At 51.8% G+C, this 25,290-nt stretch overlaps 1 protein-coding gene across 1 annotated transcript in view; it reads left to right on the top strand.

The window, feature by feature from the left end:
- Positions 1 to 262: 262 nt before the first annotated feature.
- The window catches only part of PPARGC1B (PPARG coactivator 1 beta), a 105,880-nt gene continuing 80,852 nt past the window's right edge, over positions 263 to 25,290 (top strand). The window contains exon 1 of the mRNA XM_054568191.1: positions 263 to 468. Within this exon, the coding sequence (XP_054424166.1) occupies positions 391 to 468 (78 nt within the window). The 5' untranslated portion in view covers positions 263 to 390. The remainder of the gene's footprint in view (positions 469 to 25,290) is intronic.

The following is a 25,290-nucleotide window of genomic DNA, read 5'->3' as shown; positions in this document are numbered from 1 at the left end:
GTGCAGAAGCGGTTTGTCTCGGAGGACCCGCCCAGCGCTAAGGCAACGTGATTCGCTCTGGCAAAAGCTGGGGGCTGCCCGCATTGCTGCGCAGGCATCCGGCTGCAGGTTGGGGAACCGTCAGCCGGCTTCAGGCGCTGTCCTCAGGCCCGGGGGCTGCCGGCGAGCATCGCGCCTTTAGACTTGGCGCAGGAAAGTGGGGGCGCGACCCCCTGCTCGCTCAGGCAGCGCGCGGCCCCGCCCCCGCAGCCAGCGGCCCTGCGGCAGCCCGGGCCTGAGCTCCGCCCTCCGCTTCCCTCGCTACCTCCTCCCGCCTCCGCCGCTCGCTCGCTCCCTCCCCCCGGCCGGCTCGGCGCTGACTCCGCCGCACGCTGCAGCCGCGGCTGGAAGATGGCGGGGAACGACTGCGGCGCGCTGCTGGACGAAGAGCTCTCCTCCTTCTTCCTCAACTATCTCGCCGACACGCAGGTACGACCAGCTGGGGCCGCGGGCCCGGGGCCAGGGGTGCTGAGCTGCAGAGGTTGCCGCCGCAGCCAGGGAGGCTGGGAGGAAGCGGTGGGTGCATTGAGGGGATCGGGGGTTCCAGGCTGCAGAGCCCCTTTCCATGAATCCCCGCGATACGTTCCGTTAAGGGGGGTAGGGAGCTGGAGGTCGCCCCCGAGCGAGCCGGAGCGTTGTGGGCGCTACGGCCGCTGGGGAAGGTCTAGTCTTGGTCTCTTGGAATCCGCACCCCCCGCTGGCAGAGCTGGGTGGGGGTACCGCGTTTCCTTGGGGAGGTGGAGCCGCGTCAAGGTGTCGGGGACCCTCAGGCCAGCTCTGGGTGCAGGAGGCGCGCCCTCAGGCTCCCGGCACTTGCTGCCGTACTTTCACGTGGACTTGTGGCCCCGGCACAGACGCCTACCCCTGTCCTCGGAGTCTGCTGCTCCTCAGTCTCCAGACCCCCATGGCTCCCCATCGGCCCCGTGGCTCCTTATCCGCGCCCGCAGCACGGAGTTTCCTGCCAGTTGCCCACTAAGGGTTTAGGGGTCTGAGGGGCACGTGGACCTACGGCCGGGGATTGCACCTTCCTGGTTACGCTATCCGGCTGAGCGTCCGGGGGTGAAAGCACGACGAGATCGGGGCGGAAGGACTGTCTAGGGGCGCCTGGGTGCCCCCTGCGGCGCGCGGCCCCGGTGCGCGCTCGGCGATGCAGGGGGAAGGGAAGGCGAGGCGGCGTCCCGGGATCTGGCAGCGCCTGGGAGCCCCACCGGCGAGACGCGCGTGACAGGAGAGGGTGCTCTGGTGTACCGGGGTTGGGGGGGGGCAGTGCACCGAGGAAGCTGGTGACTTGGAGACGGAGGCGGGGGGCGGGGGCTGCTGGGACAAGCAGCCACCGAAAATGTCTGAACAAGGTGTGCGCCCCCCCACCCCTTCCGTGGGTTTCCCCAACCCCATGCCTGTTGAAAGCACAAAGTTTGGCCCCATAGTTAGAGCTTTTTCTCTGGGCGCCAGGCTGCAGGAAGCCGGGAGAATGGGGATGCGGCGCAGGCGAGAAGGCGAGAATGAGACCCCGGTTGCGGGCGCACGCCTCGGGGAGGAGGAGAGGACCCCCGATGGGACCGAGAGGCTTGCGATGGCTGGTTCGGTACCTGGAGTCGGAGCGCTAGTGCCCAACTGGCTCATTTTGCATAACACTGGAAGGGAGGGGGCGGAGGGTGGGAGGGTTGAGAGGGAAACTTTGCTTCTTGTTGTAATCTGCCTGTCTTTGGGCGGCCGCAGCTGTCATGGGACCGGGTGGGCGGGGAGAGGCTTGCAAGCTGACTCCTAGCCTTGAGACGCGACTTGGAGGGGACGCTGCAGCCGAGACGTTCAGCTCCGGGCGGACTCCGGGTGGCGGCTCTCGGCTGGCGGCTAGGATGGCGCGGCGCGACTGAGTGTCTTGGAGAGGAAGCCCGCCACACACCAGAGAAGGCCAACCCTGGTCTGCTGCAGACGTCCCTGCGTCTGGGATACGCGGGGCCTCGTGGTCGGTGGCGGGCGCGCCCGGGTGGGTTCCGGTCAGGGGCCGAAGGGGCTGGTTGAGTGCGATCGCGCTTCTCAAGGCCAGGGGAGTGTGTGCAGAGTGGGCTGCGCGCGCGGGGGTGTGCGGTTGTGTGCACACGGCGCGCGCGCCGGGCGCGTACCTTTACCTCTGACGAAACCGCAGTGGAGCTCCCGCGGCGGTCACCGGGCGCTGTCACACGCCCGGAGAGCAGAGCCCAGGTCTGCGAGAACTGCAGATCCCAGCCCCAGAACCGCCACGGTCCCCGACCGCCCCGCTCCCCTACCTCTGGGGACAACCGGGGGCTACGGGTACTGAGTGCGGGCGGGACAGAGTTGCCCCTGGGAAAGTTCTGTCCACAGCCGTCGCCCTCGTCTGGGAGTGTTTTCAAGCCTCTCCACTAAGACGCGGGTGAAGAAGGCCTGAAATAGCTGGAGACTCGATCAGGGACCCAGAACAAGATCTGGTCGTTTGGACCCGACTCCAGGTTTTAACTCCATCTTCGGTGCTCTTTGGCTAACCAATAATTAATTATTGTCCTGTTAGCTGCCCAGCGGTCCTACCCAGGAGGGATATTTCACCCGAGGAAACTAGAAAATTGGGTAAATCAGGTGTCAGCAGAAGCAGTGCAGTGAAAGTTAATCTGGGACGTTTGCTTTTTTTATTTAACCACGTGACAGGCTGAAGATCTTCTGGTGATCTTTGCCGGCCCAACTTGGGAAATGTAATTGATAGGGAGAGCTTTGCAGCCGTCCCTAGAAGGCTCATAGAGCCCAGCCGTAAGAGGACTTGGGCGGCCATCACGGTGCCCCCTCATTTTACAGCTGGGGATAGAGGCTGTGAGGGGTGAGGGGCTTGTACCCGACCACGCAGCCAGCGGGTGACAGAGCCACCCAGGGCTCCTGACTCCAGGTCCTGTGTGTTACCTCGAAATAGCACTGGACTTGGAGTCAGAAGGCCTGAGTGGAGTCACCTTCCCCACTCTCTGGCTGGGTGACCCTGGAGCAAGCCATTTTAACCCTGGGAGCCTCTTCTCCTCCATCTGTCAAATGGGGTCGCCAGGAGAAGTCACTGGCCTGGTGGGAGTGAGCACACTTTGGTGTGAGATGGCTGGTTCCTGCAATTCCCTTTTCTCCCCCAGAACCTCCCTCACCATCCCCTCCTCCCCTTGGAAGGGGTGGGGGAAAGTGAGTAGAAGGTAATTTATTCTCTTTATCCAAAAAGACTCAATATTGTCTTTGGTGGCTAATCCAGGGTTAGATAGATAGCAGTAAGACTTCTGTTTAGAGACAACTTTTACCCATGGAGGCCAAAGTTCAGGAACCCAGCAGACCAAGGATTGTGAAAGTTTCTTGGAAAGGTTTGGGACATGTATTCCCAAGGACTTTGGGTTGGCTTCACCTTTGCTCAGGCTGTGCCCCTTGTGTGCAATGCCCTCGTCTACCCGTCCTGTGTGGCCTTTTCCAGCAGGGCCTTCCCCACCTGGCTTGCCCTGCTTTCTTTTCCTCTCGCTGGTTCTCTTAGTCTGTGTTATACAACCAGGCACTTTGTGTCTGTGTCCTGTATCCCAGTAAGATTCTAGAGCTAGAGTTGTGCCTTTCATCTCACTGTTCCCCCATGGCAGCTGTCGCCATGCTGAGTTCCTTTGCTCAGCTCTTGGCTGGGCACATGAATGACAGGGGAAGCTCCCAGGCTGGCGGGGGAGACAGCTGGGCAGCAAGTGTGGGGAGGGGAACGCAGAGGGCTGCAGCTGCGGCCAGCGACGTGGGCTCCAAAGGCCACACCGTACGCCCACACCAAATATGGGTCGTTTGAAGTCGCTTGGGACATCGGTCATGGATGTCTGAGATGTCAGAATTGGCAGGAACTCTAGAAATGTTCTGGTCCAACCCCTTATCATTCGAAAAGATTCATTTGTAGAATTGTTAGAAAATACTGGCAAGCGTAGAGAAAGAAATTGAAAATATGTCATCTCGCCCAAAGAGAACCCCTCTTAATTTTTATGTATGCTTCCAGACTTTTTTCTTTCTTTTAGATTCCTCTTGATTGTATCTTCTCAGGAAAGTGGAGTCATTCTTTATATACTAATTGTAATTTGGAATCACACTGTTGTAACTCGCTTTTTTTCCCCTCCTCCAAACAATATACTGTGACTATTTTTCATCACTAATAAATATCCTACTTAATGGTTATATAGTATATAGTATCTTGTTTAGGGTTGAACCAAAATGTATTTAATCAGTCCTCTATTGTTAGTCGTTTAAGCTGTTTTTCTTTCTTTCTTTCTTTTTTTTGCTATTGTAAGCTGTGCTGAAATTAATATCTTTGCATATGTCATTTCCTTTATTTAAATTCCTAGAAGTGAAATTACTCTGTCAAAGGAACTATGCATGAATTTGGTAAACACATTTCTGGATTGCTTTCTAGAAAGAGCATGCTAATTTACACATTTACCAGTAGAGTGTGGGAATGCCTGGTACCCCATTCCCGGATAATGCTTGGTATTTTCATTGTTTTTTCATTTTTATTAGTCTGTTCAATAAATTCTCTGTCACCCTTATTGTTTTAATGTGCTTTTTTTTTTTTGATTACTTGTGTTGCCAAACCTTTCCCCCATATGATTTATGGTTCTGTTCTGTAAAAATGCAGTGTTTGTAAAAACATAGTCCCTTTGTAAATTGGTGTCCTCTCCCCTCATTGTTCTAAAACTGGCTGGGAGCTCCCAGAAGGGACCCCCGCCACCTGGAGAACCGGGGAAATGGGCTGAAGTCCTCGTGTTCACTGCTGAGGTCTGGAACATTGCTGCCTCCACAGCCCCGGATGCAGGGCCAATATCTTTTCCAAGTCAAAGTTCTAGCCATCTGTAGGAGCAAGTTGCAGTGCAGCCTTTGCTGGGTGCCTTCGCGCACCCTTCACCTCTTCACCTGTGTGAGACCAGGGAGAGTAACTTCTTCACCTAAGCCCAGAGGGGGACAGGTTTGCTTGCTTTATCAGAGTCCTGGGCTCCTCTTGCATGGGGGCTCCCTCGCTAGTGCTAACGATCAGGGTGCCTACGAAACCAGGGAAAGGCAGTGGGGCCGGGGGGTTCATATTTCCCTTCACCTTGGGGCCATCCTCTCCCCAGCTGATGCAAGCCAGCCAGAAGCTTCCCCATTGCCAGGATATGAGTCACCCTTTTCCTTCTCTCTTTGGAATAATAGGATACTGCTTTGACTCACAAGCAGCTTTGCAGATGGGGGCTTGGGCTTGGAAGGGAGGCCATTAACACAAGCATTGCAGGTAACGGCTATCACCTCCTTCATCATTATCGTCATCATCAACGATGCTTATTGAGCATCCTCTATGCACTCTGCACTCTGCCGTGCACTCTGCTGAACCTTCTATGTGCATTAGATGCTGCAATCTCATAAAGATTCTGCAAAGGGTAGGCACTATCCCCATTAATAGGTGAGGACTGTACAGTTTCAGAGAACTCACTGACCAGCTGAAGACCAGCTATCCACGCTACCTTTCAAGTAAGTAGAAGAGACAGGATCCGTGGGTGAGGGTTCCAGACTGCTTGCCTCCAAGCTCTTTGAAGACAGGGACAGCTTTCTATTTCTGTCTTTGTACTTCCAGCACCTTGAGCAAATGCTTCCCTAGGCCTCAGTTTCTCAATTTGTGAAATGGCGCTATAAGGCCCTAATTCTCAGGGTCGGGCATTAAATAATATAATGTATTTGAGATGAACATCTGGCCCTGACCAGTGTGACACAGTTGGCTGGGCATTGTCCCGCAAAACAAAAGGTTGCCCGTTTGATTCCTGATCAGGCACATGCCTGGGTGAGGGTTCTGTCCCTGGTTGGGGTGTATGAGAGGCAACCGACCGATGTCACTCTCACATCGATGTTTCTTTCGCTCTCTTCCTCACTCCTTTCCCCTCCCTCTAAAAATAAATAAAACCTTTAAAAAAATAAAATGAGCATCTGCCTGCTACTCTGAAACCTTGGCATTCCTCTCTCTTTGAGGCACTTTAGAAGGGCAAGATCGAGTAGAGATTTCACTCTCATCCATTCAGTCTTTTTATGTAAAAACAGGAAGCATAATCCTTGTTCTGTGAGAGGGAAGGGAGCCCAAATAAAATCATTTGGAAGAAAATGAGCAGAGTTGTTTACTCTCTCTCCTTTTCCAGGGTAGCCCTGCACCCCACATCCATCCTGTGGACGCTCCGCTGATGTAAAAATCCATGGGATTGGATTGACCTTCCGTTCCTCTCCACCTCTTCTGGCCTGGGCCCCTGCACATTCATAACTAGATTCCTGCAATTGCTACCAAACAGATCTTGGCCCCACTAGACTCTGCCCCCTTTCACTTGTCCTCGGCCCTGATGGCAGATAAATCCTCTCAGAGCACATGTCTGATGTCATGCCGTTGCTCACACATCACCCATGGCTCCCCAGTGCTTTTCGATTCAATTAAATGAGAACTTTTAAATGAAACCTGATGATCACGGGCCTTCAAAGTACTTGAAGTTGGGGAGTTAGGCCCCAATTTTATCCTCGGTTGCCTGCTTTGCCTTCAGGATCCTGGTCCACTCAGGATTATGAATTTTCTTCCTGGGAGCTCACGCTTATGCTGTTTCATGTCCTCTGTCTCCATTTGTGCCATTTCCCTCTTCCTGCAAGACCCAGCTCCCAAACCATTGCTTTGGTGAGGCCTTGTCACTCACCTGTGGGCACAGCTGTGTCCCATGTGTGACAGACAGCATACGCTCACTTGAAAGTCAGCCTACCTGGCTTTGAGTCCTGGTTCTACAAATTGTTGGCTGTGGGACCTTTGGTGGGTTACACAACCTCTCAGAGCTTCCCTTTTCTCATCTGTAAAGGTAAATACCAATTCCCTTATAAGGTTGTTGCAGGCAGTCAATGAAAATCAAATGACAAACCGGATTTAAAGCACCGAATACAATGCCTGGCATATAAGAAGCACCAAACAGTAGATAACATCTCATCTAATGGAGGCCACATTAAGTGTTATTCAGGAAATCACTCCAGATTGTTAAGCGCCACAAGGGCAACATTTTTGTTTGTTTGTTTGTTTGTTTCATTCAGCATTTTTTTTCTTTCCCACACCGAGTAAGCCAAGTGCCCAAAACGCAGCAGCCATTCACAGTCCTCACTGAGTGGACAAAGATGCTGGACCTCCAGCTTCCTCAGGGTAGACATGGCTTCTTATTTTGTGTCTTCTGTCCATGTGTTCCTGAGAAGGGACAGACAAATCAGTGCCTGTGGGCGCCCTGGAATACCCTCCCCATACCTTCCCTCCCTCTGCTCCAATGCACTCCTTGCCGGCCCGCACTTGAAGGCCTTTTAATTGTCGAGCCGACTATTCTTCTGTCTCTCCCACTGCCATGGAGGGTGCCACTTACTGTCCTACGGTGCCTGTGTTCCTTTGTCCCTGCAACTAGCTTGATAACCCTGGGAGGGCAGGAAATAGCATTTTTATCCTAGACTAGCATTATGGTTACCCACTAAGTAGACGAGTTCTTGGGCAGAAGACTGTTTTATATGACGAGGAGTCAGGCTCCCTGAAAAGAACTTTGCATTTTAAACACTTTACTGGGGAAAATGTCAAACGCATACAGAAGGAGCCAGAGGCGGGAATGGTATGGCGCAGCCCCGCGGCCCGTTACCCGGCTTCAGCCGTTTTGGATCCCTGGCCAAGCCTGTCCATGCACCCACGCACCACATTGTGTTCTCTGTGACTTTCGGCGGCGTGTGTATCCGCAAAGAGGCTTTTGAGTACTATTGCATGGTAACTGTGAGGTTGGTTCTGTTACCCGCATTTTTTTGGTAAGTGATGAGATTGAGGCACAGAGGGTAAGTCACACAGGGCCTTGCAGTAGTGAGCGTCTAACCTGGGATTTGAACCTTGGCCCCGAGCAGCTCCCTCTCCGGCCAGGCTTTGGAGGGCCCCGAGAGAGCCTCAGATCTACCCTGGCCTCTTCCCAAAGAAGGAGCACAGAGGCACAGAAGGAGAAGCCACCCAGCTGGAGGAGGCCCAGGTCCCTGACTCCCTGGCCAGTTCTTTCCCAGTATCAGGACTTGTGTGTCTGTGCCTGTGGGTATGAATGGAGGAGGGGGGACGGTCTTGGTTCTGGGGGAGAGACAGGGTGGGTAGTCTTTGGAGAGAAACTGTTGCTCATGGTACCTGGGCTTTGTAGTAGCTATGGGACCCTGGGGTGCAGTCTACCCACCAGCCCTGGACAGGCTGCATTTTCTTTCTGCTCTCACTGTTCCTAAACCCCAAAGGCTTCGCCCACTCCCCTTGCATTTGACCTTGGGTTTTTACTTCAGGTGTGCAGGACCGCCCAATGAGGGAGACAGGGCTGCAGGGTCAGCAGCCTGGGTGCCCAGAGCTGAGAGGCAGGGCCTGAGGTCACACTCCTGGGCCAGGCACAGGATCTTTAGGACTCCCGGGCTCCCAGGCTGCCCTTTACCTAGGGCAGAAACTGAGTTATTGCCAGGTCTAGAGGAGACCAGAGTGACTTTTACAAATGGAAGGGCAAAACCATTGATTAATTATCCCCGAAGGCTGTAATCGCGGCTCAGTCTTTTAGGTAAGAAAACAAACATTTGCTCTAATTATTCATCTAGGTAGCTAAGGGCTTTGCATCCAGGATTGAGCTCTCTGGCCCTGGCACAAGATTTCTTCGAGCCTCAGTTTTTTCACCTAGGTAACAGGACTGATAATGGCACGTACTTTAAAGGGTTTTAGTAAAGATTCACGGAAGCCGGTAAGGTGTTTAGGAGCCATCGTTAACATTAATTATAGCCAAATATAATGCAGACCCGAACTCTAGGTCCTTGATCCTGTCCTGGCCTTGTGGGTTTTTCAGGGGGAGAACATTCTTCCCCCTAAACTTCTAGAGGAACTGAAGAGTAATCCTTCCAGCTCAGCAAGCGTTATGACACCGACTTTGAGGAAACCAAATCTAGTTAGATGCCACTTCAGGAAGAAGAAATATCAGACAGCGGCTAAGAGCTCTGGGCTTTGGAGTTTACCTGACATGGGTTTCAGTCAGGGGCATACTACTTACTAGCTGTGTGACCTTGAGCAAAGGTCTTCTCTAAACCCAGTTTTCTCATGAAAATTGGAGGCATCAGAGTGTTCTTAGGATAACTGCAGAGGATAAATAATGCCTTGCAGCATTGCAGGACATTTAGTAACCGCTCAGTAAGTGGGAGCCACTAGGATGAAGACCATGACAATGAGGGAAATACACTAATATACTGCTGCATTTGAAGCTTTCAGGGAGTTTGGAGTGCTTTGAGACCATCTTGCTCAGTGCTGTTACCTTGAAGTGAGGAAACAGCCTGAGAGCAGACCAGGGGTTGCCTTCAGATCACTCAGCTGGGGCCGGACAGGACCCCCGTCTCCCGTCTGCTTGGCCAGGCCTGGCCCTCTGTGGCAGGGACTCAGCTGTCTGGGACCCACTGTCTGGGAACTCAGCCGGGCAAGCCCTGCTTGGCTGAGATGGATGCTTCCCAGCAGCTCTGCAGCCGTGGTTTTTCCTTGTGCTTGTCTGGCAGAACCTAGTCATGGAGCAGAGGGAGAGCGAGGAGACGGTAGAAACCAGGCCCTGAGCAGTTGCAGCAGCCAGCCCACGAGTGGCTCCCTGGTGTTGCCATGGCAAACAGCCTTGGCAACGTGGCTGCTTGAGCCTTTATTTCTGGTCTCAGGCTCCTTTGCAGGGAAGTGTGGTACCCAGGACACTGGGGAGGGCCCTGCCCTGGCTCCTCGGCAACAAGGATGACCTGGCCTTCCCGCTGCTAGCACAGGCTGCTAGCACAGGCCACAGCAACCCCGGTCAAAACATCTGCAGGCCCACCCTGCACCGCCTGCAGAGCAGGCTCCTGGGTATGGCCTTCAAGGCCTCAAATGCCTATCCATCCTTGTATTCATCAAACACCGTGTGACCCTGCAACACTGTACTCACTGCTGCAAGAGCAGAACAACGTGATATTCTTGACAAGGACCCTGGAGGTAGGTGTTCCCAGCTTGGCCTCATCTTCAGCCACATCCTTTAACAATTGCGGTGATGAGAACAGGTAACACAGCTAATCCTTTCGAGACTGATTACTCTTCTGGGCCCTGTGCTCAATGAGTCACCTATGCAGTCACATTTAATCTCAGAGGAAGCCCATGAAGCAGTCCCTGCTGTTATCCCCGTTTCACAGCGGAGGAGACCGATGGGGCTGGTGCTGCTCTGCATGCAGTTCCTTCCCCAAACCAGGCCACCAGGAGGGCCCCTACCGGGAGACTTCTGTCCCTCCGCCCCTTCTCCAACTGCGTCCTCCAGGGACGGTGAGTGCCACCTCCCTGATTTCCCCCCTCTCAGAAGCGGCTCCTTTTTGCTGCGTGACCCCGCAGTTTGTTGCAGGTTCTCCGCGTGCCCTGCCCTTGCTCTGCAGGGTGTCACCTGAGGAGTTTATTTCTGCCCTCCAGCCCGCCATGCCGAAGCGGGGACCCAGCTCAAGGGGAGAGCTATGACTCTCCTGGTGGGGAGCCAGCAAAGGTTTCCACTAGTGTTGTTATTAATAATAGTAATCGCAGACCATTGCTAACCTTTAGCGACCACTTGGTATGTGCCAGGTGCTAAGCTAGGACCTTCAGGTACCTTATCTTGTTTAATCTTTAACTACCTGTGAGGTTGGTACTAAGACAAACAAGAAAACTGAGTTCAGAGATTTGCCCTAATCACCCAGGCAGACAGTAAGTAAAAAAGACCGGGATTTGAACCTTGGTCTGCCTGGCCTTGGAGCACGTGGTCTGACCCACTGCAGGGTGGCTAACCAGGCTGAGCACATAGAAAGGACAGGAATGGGGGTGACGGGAGGCAGGGAGGAGACATCTGCACTTGGCCTCAGTGGGGAGGGGGTGCTCAGTGGTGGTGCGTGGGCTGTGGGAAAGGAGGCCTGGCGCAGGGTGCTCAGAGTGGCATCCCTCCAGCTGAGATAAGGCTGCAGAAGAGGATTTGTCCCTGAGGGCGGGGGGGATTCGTATGGGGAGGGAATGCCCATTTACTCAGGATCCACCATGTGCCCCGTTAGTCCCCACCCTTGGCTTTCCCGGGAGCCTGGTTAAATGCAAAACTCTGGTCCCAGCCTGTGAAAGCCTTTGTCGGTGTGTTTATTATTTACTCTTCTCTAACAGCCAGGACTGGAGTTCCCTAAGGAGAGGGACCTCATCAAGCTGGTTCACCCTCAATCCCCTACAGTGCCTCCACAGTTCCTGGCACACTATAGCCCCCTCCCCTCAATAAATATTTGTTGAATATTTGATGAATGTTGAATGAATGAACTGGTTGATCTGGTTGATCTTTTAGAAAATTCACCAACCATTTGCCTGGCTCCAGAGGCCCCGCGTCTGTGCCTGGAGCTGTGCCAGGATGTGTGGTGAGGGGGTTTTAGGGGGATTGTACCAGTCCCTACAAGGAGCCCGCTACCTTGTTCCCAAGATAATCCTTGCACACAAAAGAATGAAAGGCAAATACTTTTTGGAGTCTCCAGGACCCTCCAGCAGAACTCATTTCCAGCAGGCAGGTCTCAGTGGAGTGTTAAACCACTGTTAGGAATCCAGTCCATTCCAGGGCCTTGCTGTGGCCCAGCTGGGGAGGAGCTCAGAGCTTCCAGAGTCTCAGTATCTGCAGGGAGGTGACGGGTCAACTGTCCCTACACCTTCCAGGGAGATTGAAGCCATCGCCTTGTACTGGGCTCATGTCCATTGCTCAGTCGCTTGTTCCAGAGGGACTGACTGGACAGGCTGGCATCTACTCTGGAGGGAGAAATGGGGGGTCCAGGAAGGTAAGGGGCAGGGAGCAAGGGAGTACTCAGGGACCAGAGACCACACTCTCCAGCCCAAGAGGATTAACTCCATGCCATATAGATCTTTTCTTGCTCAGAATCCCTTCAAAACTCAGTCCCTCCCACATCTGATCACCCCTCACCCTTTCTGTTTAGGACCCATTAGCTCTCAGTTTATGCAAAATTCTTATACGCCTCCAGTCTTGTCCTGGCCTGTGTGACATTAGAATCAGCGAAGGAGTTCCGTTAGTGTGTGTCTGCACAGGCACGGGCCAGGGTGCGGTTCCACTAGAGTCAGAAACGTGGACTGCAGCCCTGAAGACCATCTGGAGCCTTGACATGAAGGGGCAGGGAGACGCCTTGTTCTTGAGTACATGGCTGCATAAAAGCACAAAGCTAATAATGGGTCCTCGACAGCATGTCATCCCCAAGGAAAGGCGTGTTCTGGTCAGTGTTTTCTGTGCAAGGAAGCGTGGAATACGTTTGGGTATTACCATCTAAAATAGGAGTTCTGTTAAAAGTGGGGAAAGGTTCAAAGTTAGCTATAAACTTAGCCATTGCATGCACATGTTATTATTTGAGAATGGCAGATGACTAAGGAGTTAGTCTAGCTATAAAAGTGTCTTTGAAAGTGAGTGCTGTCTCTGGATGGGAGACGTTGAGATGTTGTGTTTCATATTTCCTAGGTTGCACGGGGTGGTAGAAAAAGTATGTGGCAAATGCCGATTGGCCTCAAGAAACCATGTTGCTTGGTGATCAACAAGCACCGACTGTCTGGTTCATGACTTATTAGCTGTGCAATCCAAGGAGTGAGACAGCCGCCCTGGGCCCTGGTTAGCCCGTTCCCAGATGGGGATAATAAAGGTACTGCTACCTTCCCTACATTGGTAGAACTCATCAGTGGTTGTCAGCCATGAGTGCATGTCAGAATCAACTGTGTAGTTAAAAAAAAAAAAAAAGTTATACATCTGGGGCCATCCCAGACTTACTGATTGGGAATCTTTGGGGACAGCCCCTGAAGCTCCCTTGTTTTTAGAAAGCTCCCTCTCATGGCACCCGGCTTTGGTCCTAAACAATCAGATCCTATTTGTAGAGCATCTGCATAAACTTGGTTGGTCCCCTCCGCCCTGTCCTTCCTGCCTTTGTCCACTGTAGGGTAGCACTTAGGATACAGGTGACCAAGCAGCAGATAGAAGGCCCCTTTATAACGCCTGTGGAAAAATCAGAGTGGCTTCCTTATCTGGCACATCTATTTGATCCTCACATCAATCTTGCATTGTGGGCAGGAGGAGCAGAGTATTCCCATTTTACAGATGGGGACATGGAGGCCCAGGGAGTGAGCTGATAGGATCCTGCAGTGAATCAGTTTTTAAATATTTGTCTTTATCCCTGTATCTGATCTCGTTGATCCTCAGCCACATTTCCACCTGTGGGACCACTCCGGAGGTGGGGGCGATCACAGTGACCTCGGAGGTGGGTGGGTTGGAAGAGAGGGAAAGGAGGGAGCCTGAGGGAATGCCAGCCACCTGTGGACCCTCAGACCAGTGATCTTTTTATTTATCAGGCGCCTTCAAGATCAGGGGGTGCAGGTTATGGTCCCAGGCTGTACGGAGGTTTAGCGGGGGGAAGCAAGGGGACTAGAACCCACGTTGGACACCCAGTTCACTGTCCGCCCAGCTTTGTTCCGCTTCCGCTGAGCGGGCAGGGCATGGCTCAAGCGGTCATAGAAGTAGGCTCCCAGGGCTAGTGTACTTGCTGTTCCCTCTTCCAGGAAAGCTCTTTCCAGGCATCGCCCGGCTGGGCGCCCCCTCACCTCCCCCAGGTCCGCTGAGACATCACCTCTTCAGAGAAGCCCTCCTGACTCTCCTCCTCTGTCCACTTTCTATCCTAGTACCTGTTCCTTTTCTTTAAGGCATGCCCCCCTCCCAGACGCCTTGCTTATTAATTTGTTCCTCATTGGTTGCCTGTTGCCCCACTGTGGGAATGGAAGCTCACTCTATAAGGACTGGACTTGCCTGTCTGGTTCCCACCATAGCTCCAGGGCCTGGCCTAGGGCCTGACACGTGGTTGGCGTTCACTGGATGTTTCTCGAATGCATAAAAGAATTTGTTCAGTTCGGGGTGAGCTCTAACTCTGCACTGGCCACTTAATTCTTCCAGCAATCCCAGAAGATACATACAATTAGCTCCATTCTTCAGATGAGGGCCCCAAGGCTCAGAGGGTAAGTGGTGGGGCCCAGCAGGTCTTAGGGCCTCGCCTCAAAGGAGTCGTGTGCCCCAGTGCCCTGTTGACCTCACACCACTTTCTCCTTAGGGTTGGGCAACAGCTCCTCCCTCTCCTGTGCTTTCATTAATGGGTGCCTGCTCAGCAGCGGCCTTGGGCCCTTCAGCCCTCTCCAGAGCTTGCTCTTTGTCCCAGTGGCTGAGGGAGCGGCTGCCTGGCTTGCACTTTATGGACCAGTGCCCAGCAGGAATGTGGCAGGCTCCCATGCCTGGGGGTACAGGTGGGAGCGGCCCATAGATGGGGGTGGTCTGGAGGCTGGGTCCTGGAGCAGGCAAACCTAAAGAGGGAGAGGCCCCTTTCCCTAGAGACAGCGTAGGTCCAGATTCATGGGTTAATTCATGGGGAGAATGGCTTAGGCTCAAGGATGTGGTGAAAAGCATGAGAGGGAGGAGAGGGATTTAGAATCCACCCCAGAATGAGAAGAAGGACCTCCTTTGCTCAGATGACCTCACCATAAATTGCCAGTGATCCAGCTGTGGGACCACCAGAGCAGGAGCAGTATCAGCCAGTTCCGGGTGACGGTCTCAGCCCCGGCCTGGATTTTGAGGGTCCGTGGGAGACAGACTAGAGCAGTGATGAAGACCAGAGCTCTGAGTGAGGGTCTGCCATTCAGCAGCTGAACAAATTAGGGCTTGATTCTTAAGTCGCCTGGGCCTCCGTTTCCTCCCCTGGGAAATGGGATAATGATGTATATTTCACTGGGTGGTTGGCATGACAAGAAGATAACCCTGTCTGAAGAGCCCCGTGCAGGGTCTGGGTGTTATTAGCAATAAATATGACAGTCAGTGCCTGGATGGTTCGATGACAGATCGGTGGAGGAAACGGGTCGACCCCAGGAGGTACAGACCATGGATTATCATTTGGTGCCTCTTCCCTTTTCTGTCCATGCAGCAATCACCCGCTCTGGGCAGGAAGCTAGGACTGCAGGCTTGAACACAGCTGGCTCCCTGTCCTGGGAAGAGCGGCCCTGCGGTGGCTGGGGAGGGTGGCCAGTGCCAAGGGGGTGGGGCAGAAAGAGGACTGAGAGACGAGCGGGAGCTGCCAATGCGACGGGGCGTCCTAGGCAGCCTGCCAAAAGGCCCGGCGCGTCCTGTGGCTGGTGAATGTGCAGTGAGCGACCCAGGGAGGCATGAGCCGGAGGCCTCCCCTGAGGGTGAAGAGCAAGAGATGAACGAAGTGCCTGGAAGAATCACAAGCAGGAGCACCGGGGCTTCCAGGCCGAGAATCTAGTGGGTGGCGCTCTAGGGGAGTGGTGAGGAGGTCTTGGGGAGGGTGACTTTGACGGTGACTAGGGTTTCCCCGGGCCTTAGGGAGGATGGAATGAGCGGTTTCACCCTGTGGTCTGGGCGCGGAGTGGAGGCACCAGGCTGGGCACAGCTTGTCACCTGCGGTCTGGACTGAAGTCTTTGGCCAAATAAAGCTTCCGTCTCCATCGTGGCAGGGCCAGGCCCACACAACCGCCAGGTATGGGAGGTTAGTAGCTTTACAGAGTAAGCCTTTAATGAATTTAATCATGATAATTATTGCCATAATGATAAGTACTGCTATTCCTTTTACCGCTACTGTTATCCCGTTAGCATGTGACTGAAATTCACACAGCATTTTCACATCCGTCGTTAACATCCTCGTGAGGATTTTCATTTCCATTTTACAGATGAAGAGACTATGGCCCAGGGATGTTGAAGTAACTTGTCCAAAAAGGTCACTGTTGCAGGAACTCAGCAGGAATGGGGGACTTGGGGCTCGCCAAGCCCGCCTATTTGAGAAGGGATGGTTTTTGACCCGGGGCCCCTCAGCCATTTTCACGTCTGTGCCTTGTCTAGGCCGAGTTCCCAGGCTTATCTCCTTGGAGCAATGATCCTCAGTCTTTTTGGAATTGCAACATCCTTCTGTTGTGTGATTTTGCAACAGTTGCAACTCTCCCAGAAACGGGGGACTTCTAGTGATTCCTCTTGAAGTTTGAGCTGGGAAGAGAAAGTCTTGTTGAGAGAGTTTATAGCTGCACTGGAGACGGTGCAAGCCTTGTACCTGGGGGTCTGGGTTTAAGTCCTGCCCGTCGCTCTTTGCTGTGGGACCTTGGACAAGTCTGGCCCTCTCTCTGGGCTCGAGTTTCCCGATCTCTCCTGTACTAGGACTCATTATTTCTCTGTCGTGCGGGCTGTCTTGCTTTTGTAAATTCTGCTTGGGTCCAGAACCTCCAGGTCCTGGATAGAGAGGGAGAAAGTGAGTTCCTAAAGACCATAGGAGCTAGGGAACTGTCACATTTCAGATGGGCAACGTGATTTCCTACATCCAGCGTGCAAAGCCAGTGGCAGGTTCTGAACTTCCCAGGTTGCGTCCCCTTTTCTGGTGGCAGGTGCTGACTTCTTTCTGAACTGCAAGTTGGAAGAAATTTGTCATAGGATCATGTGCCTTCAGTGAGTGGGTTTGGAAGGAGGAGAAGGCGGAGGAGGAACTGCAGGCAAGAGAATCCCCGATTTCCAACCTTTCCAGTGAATCACGGAACATTTGGATAAATCACTCATGGGGGTGGAAAGATTGGGTGAAAATCAGGAACTTCAGGTGAGATTTTTTTTTTTAAAGGAGCCAATTATTCAAAATCCTCTACTGATTCTATCTAAAATTGATTTCTTCCTTTTTTCCATAGTACTGTTTTATCCATCTTGGACCATTTTTTATAACCTGGAAAGCTGCTTGTTAGCTCTGTGTTTCAGCTAAAACCTATTTTAATAGGGGAGGCAAGGTGTCTGTGAATTCTCAGATTCCCTGGAGATCCTCAGTCTTGGCTGTGGGTGCTCTTTGAGGCTCTGCATGGCTGTTCTTGTGCCCTGGCCCCTAGCAGAGCTGCCTGCTCAACCACGAGGTCTGCAATTATTTAAAGAAAGCTCACATCAAGTGGAAAAACAACGACCATACTTACCCTACCATGTGGCCAGTAGGCAATTCAACACCAGAGCTACCTAACTCCCTCCGGTCCTCGCCAGCTGCCGTGTTTTGCAGCCAGGTGGATTAGATGACAGGGCGGGGCGGGGTGGGGGAGATGACTGACTGACGGGCAGGGCCATGTGCACGGGGCGGGCGCCCGGTGGGTGCCTGGTGGGTGCCCGTGTGGGTGGCCTGCCCTGCTTTGGCCTGGACGACAGGACCTGTCCACATCCAGGGGAAGCTCCGCTCGGAGCCTTACAGAACAAGTTGATTTCAAAGCAATTTTGAGAGGGAATAAGGGAAACTAAAAATTATGGAATTTAAAACAAAAATTCTCCACTGCTGTAACTCAGACATTTCTTGAAATGCTTCATAGTTCGCTATTAATTCCAAAGCATTTTGGAGAAGTAATGGTCTTAAATTCATTTTTTAATTTTACATTTCACTTGGTTGTTCAACAAATATATATATTTATGTCTTAAAATTAATATTAAAATATTTTAATAAAAAACTGAAGTGATATTTTTAAAAATTTCTAGTGTTATGAACTAACTTGTCACAGAAAGAGAGACCGCCTCCTTCCTATCATCCCCTCCCCTCAGGAAACAACCCCTCTGAGCAGTTAGGTGTGTTTAAATGCCTTTCCATTGAATACCTGATCATCTGCTTTCTTTTATTTTTACGTAAGTTGTATTTTCTTGTTACAAAAGTGGCGGTGTTAATTTATGGCACTTTGAGGGAATACAAGTAGGAAAAAAAAAACAACCAAATCTGGCACTCAGAAATAACCAGTCCAAAGCAGTGGCCCCCGCCTTTTTTTTTTTTTTTTTTTTTTTTTTTTTTGAATTAACATTGTAGGCTCCACCTCCAGCAAGCTTCCTTCCTGGACACACTTTTCCTGCTTCCCAGTGGTCATTGCTGGGCTAGTTTCTGCCTGTGACTTTGACAGGGAGAGAGCCTAGACTGTGGTCATGGTTTAGCTGTTGGCCCCCATGTGACTTTTTCCAGCCTCACTTCCTCCTTCATAAAATGGGGACAATCCCCGCATTGCTGGGAGAATGCACGCATCTCGAATTTCAAAGCTATGCGCAAGGTGGAAAGTCATAGACAGAGGCAAGGTGGTGTTGTGATTTTACCAGCCCACGGCCACCAGAGCGACTGCTGTTATTTTAAGTCAGGTCGTATGTGGTTTCGACACTATCTCATCACCTCCAAGCATTTCACAGGAACAATCACCGTTGTACCCCAGAATTGAATCACCCCTGAGGTTTAGCTTTTATTCCACACACTGCGTACCACTTCCATCTATATATACATTTGTTAGTATGTGCAGAGCAAGATAAACACCCTTGCTGAGAGAGAAGGCTTTCAAACCCAGGCTTCCTGATTTAGAATGTATTACTCAGCCAGGCTGTTTGAAGTGTTAACTGATCCACCTTGTGATTCAGGCTGCAACTGGAGTTAACACTTGGGGAAGAGATTTGGGGGGCAGGGTCCCACAGCGCATGCCCCAGGAAGCCCTAGCTACCTAACAAGTTAATTTTCATACTGGTTTCAACAGACAGCATCGTTCAATGGGGAAGAGACAATAGGCTTGCTTTTGTGTTCATTTAGACCATGGAACACGTGATCCTGCTTGAAGAAATTGTAAAAGTTACAAATGGAAGCCCTCTCTCCCATTCTTGTGTCCTATCCCCAGAGCAACCGTGCTACCAATTTCTAGCGTGTTTTTCCAGAGACCAACCATGCCGACACAAACTTGCATACATACGGTCCATATCCCCACCTCCATTTTTTACACAGATGGTAGTAAACTCAAAACGTTGCTGCGCAAATTGCTTTTTTTTTGACGTAATAATATATCTTAAAAATCATTTCATACCAGTATACAAAGAAAAATCTACTTCATTCTTTGGCTTGACTGTAGATTCTTTAACCAGTGCTCTGTTGGGGATTTAGGTTATTCCTAATTTAGTGCTGCTGCTAGTCTGCAGTGAATATCTTTGAGTGTTATTTTGTATGTATGCGAGAGGATGTGTAGGTAAATACCAGAGAGGAATTGCCCAGTTAAATGGTGCTTACATTTAAAACTTGGATGAATATTGCCACATTCCCCTTCATGAAATTTTATCAGTTTTACATTCCCACAGAAACCAATAAGAAATGCTTGTTTCCTCACCCTTTCACCAACACAGCCTGGTACTAAACTTTTTCCATCTTTGTCAGTCTGGGATCTCTCCGGAGTTTTGTTCCCTTTCCAGTGAACTGCCTATTGTGTTGTTGATTCTTTTCTTATTTACTCCATGGGTGGGCTTGTTTCCTCATAATACCCTGGGACAGGCTGGGGCTCCACCCTTCCTCTGGCCTTTAGGTTGGACTGGGAAAGCCCACTGGGATTCTGGTAGGGACCTAGATCCTGGCCCTGCCACCTACCCACTGCGGGACCTTGACTGACTCACCTGAACTCTGTCTTGACTCACTCACTGTCTCCCACTCAGAAAGGTGAGGATGTCAGTTCTAGAGCAGGGTTGTTGGGTGGACGAGATAATCAATGGAAGAGTGATTTATAAACTGTAGAAAACTGTAAAAACATCTCATCACACTAATATTTACTTGGTTTCCGAATAGTGATGAGGTTTCAGATTCCATGGTGGGCTGAGTCCGGGAGGGCCTGGACCAGCCAGAGTCCTGTGCCAGAGGCCGGCCTGACTGGAACGGGCCTCGGAGTTGTCTTGCTGTAGTAGGAGCCACGGGCGATGTTTTTTTGAGAGCGTCCTGATTTTTATAGTAAATTATCCCAACTTCAATGACATCTTTTCTGCTTCGTGGGAGTGCTCTGTGGCTGAGCCCCAAGAAGCCCATAATTTCAAAGCTGAAACCTACCTGTTCTGCCAGCTGTTAGTTGCAGCCTCTATACCAGGAGGCTTTGCCTCTTGGGCCACAGTTGCCTTCTCTGTGGGACGTACAGGGCTGTTGAGACGGTGACTGTGACCACAAGTGGTTCCCCATTTGGCACATGATAGGTCTTGGTTGATAGTGTTATTATTAACGTTTGGCTTTGCAGGAGGCCTGCTGCCCATAGTCAGGGAGCCAGGCTCCGTGCGGTCTGACCCCTGGGGTTCAAGGCCTTGCCCTGCTCTTCCCTGATGGTTGGGCATCTTACTTCACCTTTCTGAGGTAATGCTAGCAGTTCTGGCTGTACAGCACTGGTTGGAAGAACCAGTGGACTTTGGATATAAAGTATTTACCACATAGGCACTTAATAAAAGAATAAGTTCTTAAAAAGATAATTACGCAAGTACCTCTGATGTGCCAGCACTGGTCCAGATGTTGGGGATTTAGCAGAAAGATGCGGGGGGGCCCTGGCCTCAAGGAGCGAACATCCTAGTTTATTGTAGTTCTGTATCTGTTGTTGTCCTTGGTCATAACAATGGCGGTGCAGCCGTCTGGCCAGTGGTAGGTTCTGATGGAGACGCTGCTTGGCCCGGGTCCGGAAACTCTGGGACATGTGCTCCGAGGGAGTGGGGGGATTGTTCCTGCCCCTATAGACTCAGGAGATCACTTCCTGTAACGTCTGGAGAGTTAGCCGCCTTCCACGACCTCCCACAGGGCAGGGGCCTATCGGAGGGGCCAGGGCTTCGTGACCCCCTGCGGTCCAGTGCTCCTCCTGGACCCGGCCTGGCCTGGCCTCCCTGGCTCATTCATTATTCGGCCAAGGGGCATTTCCCTCTCAGCCAACCCATGTGTATTTCCTGTGTGCCACCACCAAGCTTGGACCGGGGACACAGCAGTGAGCTGAACCCGCTGCCGTTGGCGAGCCAGCATAGTGAAGCAGAAAAGGAACAAGAGGATCGCAGCCAACGATGAGTCCTGAGAAGGGAATCGATAAGACTAGGGCGTGGTCTGGAAACCCCTCTGAGGTGACGTGCGTGCCAAGGCCCGAGAAATCTGGAAGGAGGGACCTTTGGGGGGAGAGGTGTTCCTGGCAGTGGGGACACCGAGGGAGATGGCCGTGAGTGGCTGAGCTCGTCATTCTCACAAAATACACCCACGACTTGTGCAAACCAGATCCAAGGGGAGGCTGTCTGGAGACGTGAGATATTTTTTGAGCACCTTTTCAGAGCAGGTGATGTGTTATAAATCAGAGTAGGCCCCACCTGAGGGGATCGCCAAGTCAGCCTGGGTGAGGTGAGTGAATAAAAGCATTTTAGGTCATCGTGGAGGTACAGTATTTCTTTGAAATGAGTAAAATCTTCGGAATGTTGGTAAGTTGCAGAATCGAGGCCTTCCCGCATTGCGAGCAGCTCTGGCAGGCTGTCCTAATGGATGAGGGTTCCCTTATTGGCCCTCCATCTAATGGTGTCAGCATCCACAGCTAGCGTGGACACAAAGTCAATTTCCACTCTTGGATCTGCGATTTAACGCCTGGCTGCTCAGATAGCTGCAGAGAGTTGAGGTCAGTGGGGCTAATTGAGTGGCTTAATAAGAGAGAAGTTCGCCAAATTGGAATAGCTGGGCCTGGGGCCGGGGGCAGGATCCGAGAAGCCTGCAGGGCTAGACCTGGGGGGCAGGCCCGGAGGAGGAAGGGAGGCCCTGCCAGAGGGAGCCGCTGGCCTTAGAGCTGGAATGACAAGGACTGATGTGGAGGTGGTGGACCCTCATGAACACTGCTGCTCAGGAGGGCAACTTGGGGCATTTTCAGGCCTGGATTAATCTCTCCTAGCAACAGCCTAGGTTATAGGGACCTTTCCTCCTTCCCTCCCCTTTATACTATGACTCTGCCCCCATCCCACCCATAGCGCTGTCTGTGGCCAATGCCAGCTGGTGTTGGGGACCATGATGGCCATGTGAGGGAACATGGTAGTAAGGCTAAAGGTCACTCTGCCAGCTCATACTCCATTGTGGGGTGGATTCTGGTGGGGTAACCTGCTGTTGGGGCAAGTCCAGCCTCTCACCTTATTCACTTACATCCTTTTGACTGTTCTTTTAATCAAGAAATACTTATTGAGCCACAGCCTGTGCCAGGCCCTGTGTTGGGTGCTAGGGGCACAGTCACAACAGGACAGACCATTCTGCTGTCTTAGAGCTCCGTGTCTGCTGGGATGAAGAAGTGGGCCTGTGCATTGCATATATGACCATCATTATTGTACTTGTTGTTGAAGCTGCACACATCAGTTACTGTTGTGAGACATACCTCGAAAGACAAGTACTGGGACGGGCTGGGGGGTCCGAATCCATATGGGCTCTCTGGGGTGGCCGTCTGTGAGGGCACGGGCCACCTTCTGGAAGCAGGGGCCCTGTCTGGCTCATTGCCACGGGGTTCTCAGATGACTGCAGGCTAGTTCTGCCCAGGGTACTTGAGCCCATGGTACCTTCTCCCAGGCTCCATGGCATCCTGTGCCTGTATTGTGGGGCCATGGCCTGCTTTAAAAAAAATTAACAAATATTTAATAATTATAAACTTTTCACATTTTACTTCCAGTTTTGAAGCAAGTATAATTAACTAAAAAATTGGCCACTAATTTTTTTATATTCACAATCCCTCTGATTCATATGAGTAACTTCTGCTTTGTTTTTTAAATATTTAAAATTTTTATTATAAAAGAATGAAATCTTTAGTGAAGAACATTAAAGAACTAGACCCTCCGAAAGAAGTAAACAGCATCCATAATTTCACTCTCTAGAAACGACCACCATGAACATTTTCTTTTGTCTTCTCATATACACTTTTCCTTTAAAAAAAAATCAGATTGTATTGTCTTCGTGACTTATTCACTTAGGGTTATACTGCATAATATATCTTTACTAAAGGCCCATTAATCTTTATTAAGGCTTGTAGAAGTTCTTTTCCCTGGCCTTAACATTTGTTAACTCACTGTTTCTCGATGACAGCAGGTAACGTTCCTTGTGGATGTAGATTGAGATGCTGCTTCTTTGTGGTTTGTTCTGTCTCCTAGGGAGTCAGTGAGGTTTTACTCTCACCTTCAGGCAGTCATTGACTCCTCTTTGTCTCTTTATTTACTTGTAAAAATGGGAAGTAACTACCTGCCTCTTGGAATGGATCTGGGAGGGTTGACCAGCTGAGGGGCTGCAGGCCTGGAGAAGGCCACAAACAGCGGCTGCTGCCTCGGAGCAGTAGGGGAGGAGGTGCTGCCGTGTTCCAATACGGTGGCCAGGAGCTGGAGACTCTGCCTGAAGCAGCTGCTGACCAGAGTGGAACTTAAGCAACATATGTGCCCCCGATGGGTGGGCCGGTTCAGTGCAAAGATGGCCTGCCTGCTGCCCCTCCCGGCTCCTTGCCAGCCAGAGGAAGTGCATTTGGTTAAGAATGACCCACTTCCCTCGCTGGCACAATTCCAGCAGCAGCAGCCAGCATGGGGCAGCTGCGAGCTGCTCCCTGGGAGTTGGTGAAGGGCCTGGCTGCCGAGAGCCCCCCAAGCTGGGGGCCACCCACACCCGCTCTGGATGGTGAGGCTCCGAGACTAAGCTACCAGCTTATCAGGCAGTGCGTTAGTGGCAGTGCTGGGATTTGAACCCAGGGCCTTCGTACCACATCTTCTGTGTTAGATTCTGTGGGGGTTCAGAAGGAGTCACCCCAAGATGTGCCTCTGTAGTATGTGGATTGTTTTGAGGTAAACACAACTTTAGCCACAGGCTCAAGAGAAACTTCTGCCCCTCCTGAACTACCTAGTAAGAACTTGGGCTAGAGGCCTTGCCCATAAGATTATCAGAGATAACCTCTTTTGACCCATCTCTATAGGTCAGGGCATGCATGGGCCGGGCTGGGTGGGGGGAGGGGGTCCTCTAAGTCTCTCCTGTATATGGGGCTTCCGTACAGATGTATGTATTAAATTTGGTTATTTTCTCTTGCTAATCTGTCTCACGTCTATTTGATTATTAGGCCAGCCAAGAGAACCTTGAGGGTAGAGGAAAGTTTCTTCCTCCCCTACAATTTCTTCAACCGTGGGATAGAACACCTATTGATGCAAGGAGCTGTTGGGGGGACAGACAAAAATGTGTCCTTGCCGAGCTGGCACACACACACAATACAGGCGATGCTGCAAGGGCCGCGGCAATGGCCGGGATGCCCACTGGTCCATTCCTCAGGCCTATGCTGAGCCAGACCCTGTGCTCAGCATCTGGACACGCGCGTGGCCAGCAGACCATATCAGCCAGCAGCCAGCAAAACCGTCGGAAAAGATGGAAGTGAGGAAAAGAACACTGTGTTGGGGATTCCTGGGAAGAATTTCTGGGGTGGGGCTTAATGTTGGGCTATACTAGCTGTAGGGACCCTGAAGTCAGGGGCAGAGCTTGGCAATGAATGGGGACCGAGGGCAGGGCTTTCGGCTCAGACTTGGGTCTGAGGATTCTGCCATTTAACATGCTGTGTGGCCTTGGGCAAGTAGCTTGGCTTTTCTGAGCCTCCTAAACTGTTTTAAAGGGTGGAAGAATAAAATAGGAATAAAGGGACCTAATGTATCTAAGCCACGTGGTTATCATCACAACTTCCTTTTTGTCGTTGTCCCTCACGGTGGTGACAGCAGGTATGTGGAAGTCTGGGACCTGCTTGGGACTGGCATTGCTTGTACACTGCGGAATGAAATATAAGTGGAGCCCAAATGCTATGCAAATAAGACAGACACTGCCCTACTAACAATCTCATGCACCTGCCACACAAATAAGGAAGGGAAGGAGGCCTGCCGTGCCTGGCTGCCTCTGAAGAGAGGGGGGAGCGGAACTATTTTTGGAATTTGCCTCTAGGGGTAGCGGACCCCAGCTGACCTGGTCCCACAGTGCACACCTAGTTGAGCATTCAAGGAGAGCCTGTCCATCCTTGAATTAAATGTCAAAGAAAGGCTCATGTCCTGAACTGGGGGGGAGGTAGGGCGGGGGAGTGGGGGGGGGAGGTGGAAGGTTTCTGGAATCAGGGCCTATTTCCTGCTGCTCCAGTTAATTCACCCAGCATGGGGCACCTGGGTGAATGTGTTCAGTGACCAGCGCTGGCCCAGTGTCCAGACCCTTCTCACACTGCACAACGCTGTTTTGGTTTTGTGGGTGCTGGTAGGGCGGCTTGGGGTCTAATCTTTCCTCTGTGGCTTATTACCTTGACAGGGGACCAGCTCCCGCTGTCCTCAGTCTCCTCCTCCATTACAAGGGGAGCACATGGTACCCCGTGGGTGCCAGTAGCACCGACCTCATCGTGGTGCCTTGAAGGTG

The sequence above is a fragment of the Pteronotus mesoamericanus genome, unplaced genomic scaffold (assembly GCF_021234165.1).
Source record: "Pteronotus mesoamericanus isolate MK-2021 breed Mesoamerican mustached bat unplaced genomic scaffold, CSHL_Meso_final contig_2, whole genome shotgun sequence".
Taxonomy (NCBI): Eukaryota; Metazoa; Chordata; class Mammalia; order Chiroptera; family Mormoopidae; genus Pteronotus; species Pteronotus mesoamericanus.
The sequence above is the reverse complement of the archived record's forward strand: the minus strand, read 5'-3'. Positions and strand labels throughout refer to the sequence as shown.